At 37.9% G+C, this 12,326-nt stretch overlaps 2 protein-coding genes across 2 annotated transcripts; both read left to right on the top strand.

Moving 5' to 3' along the window:
• Positions 1-422: 422 nt before the first annotated feature.
• Positions 423-5,151, top strand: LOC136283140 (uncharacterized). Its single transcript, XM_066171484.1, has 3 exons — positions 423-587; positions 2,089-2,846; positions 3,290-5,151. The coding sequence occupies exons 1-3, from the start codon at positions 503-505 to the stop codon at positions 3,485-3,487; spliced, it is 1,041 nt and encodes a 346-aa protein (XP_066027581.1). The 5' UTR covers positions 423-502; the 3' UTR covers positions 3,488-5,151.
• A 3,582-nt stretch (positions 5,152-8,733) lies between these two features.
• Positions 8,734-10,143, top strand: LOC136282971 (protein rtoA-like). Its single transcript, XM_066171137.1, has 2 exons — positions 8,734-9,186; positions 10,066-10,143. The coding sequence occupies exons 1-2, from the start codon at positions 8,734-8,736 to the stop codon at positions 10,141-10,143; spliced, it is 531 nt and encodes a 176-aa protein (XP_066027234.1).
• The last annotated feature ends 2,183 nt before the right edge of the window (positions 10,144-12,326 follow it).

Genomic DNA, 12,326 nt, shown 5'->3' with positions numbered 1-12,326 from the left:
AAGCCTTTGTTAAAACTAGTTACAAGGGCGCCATTCATAATTAGAACAGAGAAAACATTATCAGCCAATTCCAGCTGAAAAACAGACAATTTTGCAATGCTTCACAAACTCTTCGAGACAGTTCTAAGAGAATTAATTACAGTATCTTCTTTGAGTAACGCGAGATTACGAATGAGTTCATCCGGTACCCATATCTTTCTCAACCATTTTTTCAACCAACTGAGTGAGATGTTGGATAGGAAAGGAGGATGAAAACACTAAATAAAAAAATAAAGGTATGAAACATCTGCGTGGCCCGACAAGAGAAAACGTCTCAAAACAAAAGCTTTCACATAAATCTATTAGCATCGTTAATAACTACTTTATGCAATCCGAGGGGAAAACATCTTCAGACTGTCAAAACGTAACCAGATGCAGCTTCAACAAGTTGAAGTAGGGTCCACAAAATTTGTATCCCCAGGTCAAGTTGTCGCCTTAACTGCTTTATCGGAAAAACCTCGTGATGGCTTCCAAGGAAGCATCGCTGAAAATTGTAAGCTATGTCACAGTAATAATGACCATGCTTGCAGCTACAGTTTGGATGTCAGGTAAGGTGTACTGGCGTTCCAATAACTCTGACGTTCTATTCGTCGTTCGATAGACTTTCGCTTTCCCATTTAACTATAAAAGCGCTATTGCCAAGAAAACCAACGGTCGATTTTGTAGCTGAATTCAAATATCTGTTCCTCGATAAAACTTGGAATTAACTCGGTAAATTTCAGGCTGTTTCGATGAAGAGGCATTTTTGTTATTATTTTATGTACGGTATATTCATCGCGTTAAACTCTCCGTTAAATGAGCTCTTGGGCGAATAACTTTCGCTCGGTAACATGTCTAAGGAATTTAAAACTTGATGATTACATGGATCTAAACTAATTCACACAAAAAAATAAATAACACAAAAAACCATCCTTGAAAGTGACATCAACGTCTTCAAACAGTTATTTAAATAGGGTTGACTAGGTGGGTAATAATTGGGATATTCAAATGAATTGGATTCATTGGTTAAACTTCAAAAACAACCTCTCGATTATTATTATTATCTTGATCTAACTTTGGCTTAACGAGGATTTTATTAAACATAGGAACCTTCCTTGTCTATCTTGCAGCCATGACTGCGGGAATAGAAGGCCATCTTTGCTCTCTTCAACTCTGAATTAGTTCATAGTAGAAACGGAACGAAAATAAAAGTTATCTAGCGGTAACACGATTTCTTGGACCAGTTCCATTTTGATCTTTAAATGACATAGTTGTTGCCGGGGTGATGCTAATTCTGCGAGTGAGAAAAATTAAAATTTTTCGTCGCTAGCCGTTAGTTTCCTACAACGAGGAGTATTTCGAAACTTCTACCAATCAATCTTAACATCGTAACTTAAGAAGGTATCCTCGAGCTACCCTTGTCGAATTTAAAAAAAACTTAAAAACTGCCTGAGGACATGTTTTTATGGCTGACGCCAGTAGATTAAACTTTTTCACTCAATCGATCGCGTGAGTTGTTTTAACTATTTTCTTCGTAGTCACAAATAGGTGTTTAATTAGGCCTATGGTAATTTGTCAATGAAATGAAAAAGGGCCTTAATAATTAATAGGGCTTTGTTATTGAATCACTTGTTTCACCATCAGTCGAAAACAGGCTTTCGATTGACTTTAGGAAATTAATATTCTACTCTTTGAATCTTTTCTCACTCTATTATGACTGTTACATATTGAAACACTATGTTATGTAAATTTTGAATTCCATGAACCAAACGGGTTTTTTTTAAAAGCATGTCTGTATGTGGAATCTTCTCGTGTCCATAAATTTGTGGCAAAAATGGACGGCATAAGAAAAAATATATATACCCTGACGAAATGAAGATCATTTTTTATTTTTTGGTCTTGCGTTTGTACCTCATCTAAAGCCTTTGTGTTATCTGTTGATGTAATCTTTAATTATATAAAACGCGCCAGTTTTGTGTAATAAATAGTGGGTTCATTGTATATTTATAAGTCACAAGATAATAATTTTACTAAGATCCAGCTTTTTCGATCGTTTTAACTAACCTGCAGAAAAACAAAGCATTACAATTGAGGTAAAATGCAATGGAACAAACATCACTTGGAACGAAACCACTTTGGACAAGAAAACCATGCAGTATAAAGAAATGGCTTTGGCTGTGAGAAGTCTGTTGAAAAAGGATCTTGAAAACGTAACGGGCGTTACTGATTTTAAAGTGAAAAAATTCTTGAAGATTCACAGAAACCCTGGAACGTTTTGCGAATTTGAATTTGAGTCTGATCTTGGAAAAGAAAGAGTCGAAAATGAACTTGACAACGCCCTCGACATTTGCATGGAAAAAGCGTCGATCGTGAACCTTCGACAGAACATGAGCCTCCTGTTGCCTGGTGTAGAATGGAAGGATCCCTTTGCTGATTACAACAATTCTGAGTACAGAAGAATAAAAACAGCAATAGAAGATGCTCTTAACGAATTCTACCAAGACAAAGACGACGTCGTGGATTTTGAGGTCGTTTCGCTCGCTAAAGCAAATGACGGATGGACCTTAGCGAAGGTGGAGTACTATCTTTTGGTTTCATCAGCCACCAACGCGACAGGAAAGGAATTGCAAGACACACTTAAAACGTTTACAAAAAGTGACACGTATGAAAAGACGTTCCCTGATGCCAAGCGAATACACGAAAAACGAAATACTGCTACTGAGAGTAGTGAGATGGATAAAGAGAACCAGAGGAGCAAATTGACAATAAGCTTGATTGTGGTGGCAGCGATAACCATTTGTGCAGTGATGATACTCTTCCTTATTGTGGTAAGTTCATTCATAAATTCCCAGCTCGAAATCGCTCGCTAAATTTGTTTTTTCCTCAATCGGAGAGTCCTTTATAGTCAATCTACGTGAATCCTTTCCATTCCCAGCCATCTTTGTCCTTCTTTCTTTTTCTGTTGGTTTCCCGTGTCGAAGTTGCTCTCAAAATTGCATAAAACATTCGTGAAGCTGAGCTTGTTGACCACTCTCTATATGCAGTTTGTTTGCGGACTTTTAGTGCAGGTCCCAAGTAAGAATATCAAACTGAGCGACATTAGAGTAAACGCTGTCATTTTGAACTTATAACATTTCGGAGAGTTTATGTGAGACCTTAAGAGAGGCACAACTTCCTCACTAAAACTTGAAACTGTCAAGAATATCTTCCGGCTTATTTGGAAATTAGAATATTATAGTTTTTTCACCGCAGCTGAATAAAATTTTGACAGGTTATCCGTCAGAATTGGAAATACATCAAAGAGCACGCACCCGAGGTCAAATTTGAAATGTACCGAAAAAGACGAAGCAGGGCTAAGAATCTCCCCGAGAAAATCCAGAAGGAGGAGACCAAGACCACACCTGTTAGCAGTGAGGATTGCATTGTTGTGTTAAATTCATATGATAATCCAGTATCTTCTGAATCCTAACTTAATCTCTTAGAGAACGGTTGGGGGAAAAGGGGGGGCGGGAGTGAGTTGGTACTCCCCTATTTGGGTGTCTTTCTCGATCGGAGGCTTCAGTTAGAGTAGGAAAGTAGGCGGTGCGCTTTCTAAGCATTTCATGACATTTCTGCCACAGCATAGTGGAAAAAGCTCCATGAGATTATTATGGCTCAGTTTTAACAATATACACACGTTCTACTCACAGAGATTGCTTACATTATAAATTGCTATGTAAACGATGATCAGTCATTTCGCCTACGAGTCGTTACGCCAACGCCTCAGGGCAGCGCCTTGCTAATAACGTATTGTAATACGTTTATTGTCGGATCGGTTCCATCGGCAGAACTTGAGCAACTTCTCATCGACCGTATGTTCACGGTACAACATTTCATTTGTCGCCACTTGGAAGAAAACAAAACTAAAAACAGACGTTATGACATAACCTAAAATGTTAGCGAAGTGACCTGAAAGAGTCGTAGGGGCGAAACGACTGTAATTTCTGTAAACAACAATTTACTGTTGCATGTTCATCTAGGAATATGAATCATCTACGGATTTGAAACCTTAAATTAAGATTAACTTTAGGAAATAAACAGGCATACCCTGCGTGCGGGATCTCCGCTGTTATTATTTGATAATAGATAGACCATTTCGGATTTTCAACGTTCAAATGAGGCTAAGGACAAAATATTTCTTATAACAACATCTTTCCTTTTGGGATAGAATAGGAAACCATGTCCACATCAAAGACCTCGCACTTACCTACCATTTCATACGGAGGGTTTGGGCGTGTCGGAAATAGCCCACGATCCCAATTTGTACAGTCCTGTGCATTACACTGTTGCCAGTTTGATGCTAGGAATCTGTCAGTATGTTCTTCAAGAGTTTAAAACCAACAAAACCTCGACAAAGGCCATAATAAAATGTAAATATTCGTTAATTTGGATGAAGGTCGATGAGTTTTGTAGACATGATAATTGATTTTATGAAAGGCTAAAGAGGTTTCTTAGATATTAGGCCTATTTACCAGCTATAAAAACTCTTTTTAATTAAGAAATACATTGCTTGTAAAAAGGATGCCAGCCAACAGGGGTTTTATGCTTATTTGTATTTGGCGTCTCTGTTTCATCGTAAATCGATTTAGAAAAAGGCTCCCGCTCTTAGCTTGGCCGGTATGCTGTCTGCTGGTTCTCATTACCAGTGTATATGTGGAGGCGGTGTGGCCGATAAGTTGGGGCGGGGGATTTGTAATCTGGTCGTCCCAGTTAAAGCCCTGCACCCTGCTTCTCACTGGATTTGTTCTCAGTTCCCCCCTCCCTCCCCCTGTGGCTGCAATTGTATATAGTCAACTAGTCTGTCTCTAGTCAGTTGGGATTTTTAAACGCTATGTTTATTGACACACTATGTTTGTTTTAAATTAGATTGTATTGGCCGTGAAGAGCCCCTCAGAGAGTTATTATCATTATTATTATCACTATTATAACATCAAGGAAAATAATTACGTCAATGTAAAACGAGGAACATGGTTGTTTGTACACAGTTAGTGTTTGCTTGCTTTTTTTTCTCTTTTGTATGAGAATCTTACAAACAGAAAACTCTATCATCATAGTAAGCGGAGGAAATATTCATCAAATTAATATAGTCATGTGAGTAGGTCGTATCATTAAAGTTAAAGACTGGTGTTACTCTCGATGTGATGTTGAATGTTTTATATTAGGTTTAATTGTGATGCATACTTATGAAACCCACACTATTTTTCTGTCCCATTAAAAAGTATGTTTACAAAATTTCCACCTACCGCGAATTTAGACTTCAAATAGTCATATAACCCTCAAAAACTGTGTGCAAATAATATGCTTGAAATTTTTCCTAAAACGCTGCCATTTTGAAAACATTTTAGTAACCTGGCCGTGGGTACGGCCAGGTCATCAACCAAAATTAAAGCAAATTTGCAAGTTAGGGGCTTTCTAGAGAAGCAAATCTTTGCCTGCTATCCAGAAATAGAAAATGGGCTCACTTTCATAACTGGATTCTTTTAAATTGCAGCGATAAATTCAATTGTGGCCGGAATTGAAATATCTTTTATGCTGTGTTCAATAAAAAAAGAGTATTTGATAAGAGAATCCAAAAAAATATGCTTAATTTTAAAAAAGCATGCCTCTGGATAGGAGAATTATAAGTGCCATCCTGTTAGAAAGCTGAGTACGCCTCGTTTATTTTGTCACACTTGTTTTCATACCGCCATTTTATGCGTTATTTTTCAATTCCTACACTGCTCCTTTTGGTCAAACTTAGTACGAGTTTATCACTTATCGAGTCGTGGAGCGAGACCAGTTAGATTATTCTGTAGCACTGTTATCGGTATCAGATGGGCGAAGTGCAAACCTCTGCAAAAAAAAGGTAAACGCTGTCATTATTAACATGTCATAAAAGCTCAAATTAATTCCACCACTCAATCCACTTCCTGGTATCTGTACAGTTTCCGCAGGAAAAATGCGGATTAATTGATGGAGCGTTAAAGCCGTTTCAGCACTTCAGTTATTAGTAGACATATTTATTCTAGGTAATCATGCGTTGCAGATCTACACTCAGTGGCAAAAAAAGTTGGCATCCCTCCCCTCCCTCACTTGGTGGCCAACAACCCTCCTCTCAACATGATGAACAGAAATCTTGTAATTTATCTCCGATACGTCATTGAAAGTCCTCGCAATGTTGTAGGAAATTAGTAACCATTCTGTTTACATCAGGTAACATTGAAATAAGGCAGAGAGGTTGATAAATAACCGACGGTTATACAAAAAATACAAAATGTAGCAGAGAGCACCAAGACTTTTGCCCCTCATTGTAATTTTCCGAACTTACATCTTACCATATGTATGGCACACTTCAAACCAGAAAATTTCCTTCAGTGCCTCAGTACGCTATACATTATAAAATAAAAGTTATATCATATTATAGTGTGACTGAAGTTGATTACGCACTCATGTATACATGCATATGACTCCATGAGAAGGTGGTTTTGTTCTACCCGACTTAATGAAAAGCTGTTGGTCTACGATGCCCATCACCGCGAAGTGATAGGCTGCGATTTAATCGCAACCTAAGAACTTCTATACCTTTATGAGTCATAAAGGTATAGGATTTTTAAGCGTGGCCAATGTGATTGTATCAGCACCGTAACCCCTTTCATATCCACTTCTGATTAGGAAGCAGGAAGACCTACCTTGATCACTCCACCTAAAGGTCGAATCTCATGCTCTCTCCGTCGTCGCTCTTCGGAAATTTTCATTTGCTGTGATGCAGTAGCGCTGAGTGAAATATGTCTCAGCTTTTTGGGCTCGCTTCTCATTAGTTTGTTTTTATCATTTTCTTCTTCGTCGCTTGTGTTGATAGTTCCTTGTTCAAACGCTTGTACTTGCTGAAGTATCGCCGGAGTATATTTTAATTTGGTAAATTCAGATTCATCGCCTTCTTTCTGAGTTTCTTCATCCTGAGGCCAATCCTACGAAAATATATAAAAAAAAGTCTGCTTAACCCTTTAACTCCCATGAGTGACCAAGACAAAATTTCTCCTTACCAAATCAATACAATATCAAATAGACAAGTGTTGAGAATAAAGAGTAATGTAAGTTAGGGGATTATTAGTTGACCCAATACCAAATTCTCAGAACTAACATCATAAGAATTGTATGGCAGACAGTAAGGAGAATTACCAATGAGATCTTGGGATTGAAAGGGTTTTTAGACTGATCTCGCATAGCTGCCTAGTTTTTCTTGGTACTGTAATGTGAAGTTTCAAAAGGCGCTGTTACTCTTCTTGACTTAATTTTAGTGTTTTGTTAAGTTGTTCTTGGCAAATTACAGGTACGAATTAAGTTTTTAACCCTTACTAGTGACTTTCATTCAATATCTCCTTACAGTTTCATAGCTGATGAATGTTTCATGGAGAATAAGCACAATTATGTTGGTGTGTAAAGGGTTAAAGGCTCAGCGGAAATAGTAAAGTGCTTCTCTCAAGAACACAACATAATGACAGTCGGGATTCAGGACCCTTATCACAGCTGAATCATTCCTTTCCAAATCCCACCTATAGTTTCAGACCCATTGCATTTGGTTTGATTTTGGGACCAACTTGGGACGGTAAAAAATTAGTTAAGTCTAACTCATAACATTTATTTTACCTCTTTAGCAGTCGACACTGTGTTTTCCTTGGAATGGCTGATGAAAATTAACGGTTTGCTCATTGCAAAAGGAACCTTTCTTGGATGGGTGTGGTCTCCTGACATCGTGACGTCATCAATAAGGGAGCTTGAAGTGCTGAATTCACCCTGAAAAAATGGCGCAAAAAATAATTTACCACAAAAGATAAAATGAAACGATTAATAAAGGATCGAATCTTTGAAATCAAGTTATCACCTCATGAAGTGTGAGTGTACCCATTTCGTGCGCCGTAATCAGAATTTAAGAAGCCAACTGCCGAACAATAGCGTTTGTGTTTCCTGTTCCTGTTTTTTAAAAAGTTAATTTATTCATTCTAAAGTACAATTAATCGATTTTGAGCTTTTAGGCAGTCGAATAATTAAATTCGGGATCAACAAGGTTTGTGCAGAAGCCCCTATAAATACTGAACTGTAATACGGCTTATCGCCCTCCAGTCGAATATTTATGCAAGTGTCTAATATGCGCAATATATGCCGCAGTCTTAATTCAGCCTATTTCCATCCACCAGTAAAATTTATTGCGCTAAAATCTGTCATTGAACAACGGGTTATTTCTCAGCAGCCAATTTTGACAGTTCTCACTCATCAATTGACTTTCACACGGGAACTAATTATACGAATGTCTCATGCGCTGGTCAGCGGACTTAACAAACAGTTAACAGGAATGAAAGGAAGGAGTGAAAGACTGATAGATTGAAGAAGTGAATTTTGGGTCATAACAATGACTCTGAACGACAGTTAAATTATAATATACCCTTTGACCTTTAGAGTGCCATGCATCTAATTTCTCCTCACAATATCACTGAATCACACATGAAGGTCATGATAATAATGGAAATGATCATGAACTAAAGGACCTCTTGATTGTTAAAAATGTTTCTTGTAAGCAGCTTAGGAAATGTATAAAGAAGAGAAGGGAGAACATGGATACCGATATTAAGAGGTAAAATGTTAAGGTAATTATGAACAAAGCTCCTTAAGTTAAGAAAATTTTAAAAAATCTGAGAAATGATGACGCCTTCTGAACTTCAGGACCCCTGTCAGTCCAGGCTAATAGCAGCTTGGCCGACATCATCAGTATCGGAAACACAGTTCACCTTAGGTCAAGCACAATCCACATCAGGGGCTTCGACATCAACGACACAGTCCTCCAACGGTAACAAATGGTCTACCACAGGTGCTTCATCATCGTTAGCACAGTCTTCGACAGGGGCTTCGCAATCTGGTGCGCAGTCCTCCACAGATAATTCAGTATCGGGAACACAGTCCACCGCAGGTAACCAACAGTTATCCTCTGCACCAAGATCGCAGGCACACACAAACCTGAAAAAAGATGAGTTTCAAGTGGGTGGAGACGATACGTACGAAGAGAAAAGTGACTCTCTGTCTATTTGGTCGATAGTGCTCAAAGCGCTGGCTTTTCTTTCGTTGCTTATCATAATTAAAGCATTTGTCTTTAAAAAGGTAAGTTCACATAACACAAATGCATTCAAACTATCGATATTTTGAATCTTACAAGTAGGGCAATCGGAAAATGCGTTTCATCGAATTTGCTCGAATCCACCAATGGGAAGAAATGTTGGAAAATGCATGCTTTCGACCGGAAAACTCTTGTGAACATTTCGTTAACCGTGCGAAAAATGGTTCCGAACAGAAGAAAACATGACATTTTCTATGCGTTGTACGAACGGCAAACACAGGAAATCACTGCTTTTTCCTGCATTTACACACATCAATCTTCCAGGAAAATGCGTGTTTCCAGCCGCTAACTCCGGTGAATACGTTGTTGCATACGGGGAAAATGCCAATGAACAAAAGGAAAACAAGCTGTTTGCAGTGAGTTAGCCGAGTGGTTGACGTCGGAAGATGATTTGTTTACTTGCATTTACCGCGAAGGAAAACTACCTTATAATGGAACGAATACTGGGATTCACCGATGCGAAAACGCACGGAAAACGTTGGATTTTCCGTACGCAAAACATGGGTAAAAGTTCATAAAAAGCCGCGTTTTCCGTGAATTCAATCTTCGTTTTCCGTTCGGTTAACGCTAGCTTTTTTTGCTGTGATTCCTCTTTCGCTCTCACTCTTATTGTTTATCTCAAATATCATAATGGAACATTGCTTGTTGACATGATACTTTTTTTTTTTATCAAAACTCGTTGATAACGTAGTGAACAATTGTTTGATGTGCAACCTTCAAGGAAATAATGAACATATGGGATGGAATCGACCCAAAAGTATCTACTGTTTAAAATAAGAAAAAGGCTTTGAATCACCTTGAAGGACACATTTTAACCTTCAGAATAATGCAGAATCTTACTTGAAGAATTACATCTTTTTCAGTTCTGCCATCGAAACCAGACTGCTCAGGAAAAGAGAAGACAGGTGTCAATTCCATCTCCAGGAGAAACTGCAGCTTAGCTAATTACAGTTTGCACAGAAATTGACTGTAATAACCTTATACAGAACTTTGGACTGGAGAGTACACTTCTCAACCGTAACAATAAATGTATTTATACTTTTGTGGAGCAAAGTCATTCTCTTATGGAATCTGTATACATGTCTGCAACGTCAAAGGCAGTCGTAAGTCCACAAAGCCTAAGTTAGTTATAGTAGCTTTAAAGTTAAAGAGAGATATATGCATGTGCATAATTATCAGCCTTTACATAATGTGTTTCGACGAGGTAAAAAAACTAGCACATGATTTGAGGAAAAACAAGTAACCTTGCTAGGGATGACAGAGCTTAAAAAGGCCGACACGTGTCACCAACATTTCCAGGCTAACGCGGAAAATCGATGAAGTTTGAAAAGTGGCTTAGTTTTGCGATCTAGCTTAAATGTACGATAAACTTTCGCTGTAGAAATCCCTGTGAGAGAGAGCACGAAATATCGTTAGAACAACACATTTTCATCTTAGGGCACAAATAGAGATCATGTTAGAAACTTTAGCATCTCCATTGCATAGATACAGTTTGTCCAGATCGCGCTTCAGGTAAGTCGATATTTGTAATGAAGAGGGGAAGGTCTACACAGTAGAAATCGGCCTAAATTTGCTGATGTGATGAAAACTTGTGTGGACAGAGAATATCATCATGTTGACTGTTTTCAAAACCACCGCCATTTTAATTTACGATCAAAAGCAATTTCGTGACATGCTTGGTCGTGTTTTTCAGCTCTGACGCTTATATGACGAACACTATTTTGATTAAGTGATCTTACAAACTGTACTAAATTGATAGAACATTGTACATATATTAAAAAATAAATGAAAGTCATTTATATCTTGAAGAGTGTCCAAACCACTCCAGTAAAAAAAATTTGTTTGCTATTCAATCTCTCATAGAAACTCTGTAATGGGTCACACCTGAAACAAATCGATAATTTATAATTGAAGCGTACTGATGAAAATCGACATGTTATAAGAACGCGTCCTCACCGTCACCTGAAAGTGACGTTTCATCACGCAAGACGCAAACAACAACCCTGATTAAAAGGGTTACAAAAGTCTGCTATTGGTATTTTTTCCGCTCCCCCCTCCCCGTTCAATGTCAAGTTACGAAGAATTTTATGTCCCCAAGATTGCATTCTGGTAATATCCGACTACGAAAAGAGGAATGGGGTTGTAGAAACCTTTTCAACTCTTAGTCCAAAATAAGTTTATACAGATTTTCTGATAGAGTTTGTCAAATGCTTTCAGAATTTGCAATTGACTCCAACTCTCATAACTTGAGTGTAAGGTAGAGCTTACTCTCCACCTTTAAATAACTTGCAACTTACAGATAGACTCTCAAACTGATGCCCTTTAGGATGATTACTGTTATCAGGCCACGATGATTAAAACTTGACAATCAAACATTCACTGACATCTTAAAATTAGTCACGGGCCTTTCCCGTAAAATGGAATGATTTCTTATGTGAAACCTTTGATTCCAAGTCACACAGTAAGAAGACGATTTTGTGTAAGAAAAATGCATTTTCCTAAATCTTTGCCAGCATTAAAAATGTTTTGAGCGATTAGTTAATTTTTTTTTAGCTAGAAGAAGTTGCAATTTTAAGACCTAGCCCTAAGGTTGTCGATATGTAGCTCACGCATATAAAATTATATATTATGAAACAAAAGCCCGTGAGAAATAAAAGCCGAAATTAGTTATCTGGGCGAAAATTGCTGAACAAAGTGATGAACACTTTCAAGTAAAGTGGGAATATAAAAAGTCATCGGTTTGGTTTGGGGTACAAAAAGCTTAAAGGCACAAGTATAGACTCAAAGCTTAAAGGCACAAGTATAGTAAAGACTATTAAATCGTGCAGCCCGAAAGAACTAAATGGCGAAGGTAATTATAACTGCCAACATAGCGGATTCGATGCTGACACCAGGAATGACATTTTAATACGCGTTTAATCTGTATTGACTTGACAAGCAGTACAAAGATACCTTGCGGTAGAGCGATACCTTAGCGTAGCGTGCGGTTAAACTACTGAAAGAAATATACTTATAAACCAACGTTACATTGAAGAAAAGCCCGCGCCGAAAGCGAAACAAAACCTAGATATGGAAATGGTACATAAACTGCACTGTATACTGCAGTTGTGTTTCCAAGTGAATT

Source organism: Pocillopora verrucosa, chromosome 8 (assembly GCF_036669915.1).
Source record: "Pocillopora verrucosa isolate sample1 chromosome 8, ASM3666991v2, whole genome shotgun sequence".
Classification (NCBI taxonomy): domain Eukaryota; kingdom Metazoa; phylum Cnidaria; class Anthozoa; order Scleractinia; family Pocilloporidae; genus Pocillopora; species Pocillopora verrucosa.
This window is presented reverse-complemented; position numbering and strand designations above follow the sequence as displayed.

Excerpts from the sequence above, each read along its gene's own strand:
- LOC136283140 (XM_066171484.1), top strand. The coding sequence starts at position 503 with ATGGCTTCCAAGGAAGCATCGCTGAAAATTGTAAGCTATGTCACAGTA. Across the intron at positions 588-2,088 it reads AGCTACAGTTTGGATGTCAG|AAAAACAAAGCATTACAATT; the intron begins GTAAGGTGTACT and ends ACTAACCTGCAG. Across the intron at positions 2,847-3,289 it reads TGATACTCTTCCTTATTGTG|GTTATCCGTCAGAATTGGAA; the intron begins GTAAGTTCATTC and ends AAATTTTGACAG.
- LOC136282971 (XM_066171137.1), top strand. The coding sequence starts at position 8,734 with ATGACGCCTTCTGAACTTCAGGACCCCTGTCAGTCCAGGCTAATAGCA. Across the intron at positions 9,187-10,065 it reads AAGCATTTGTCTTTAAAAAG|TTCTGCCATCGAAACCAGAC; the intron begins GTAAGTTCACAT and ends CATCTTTTTCAG.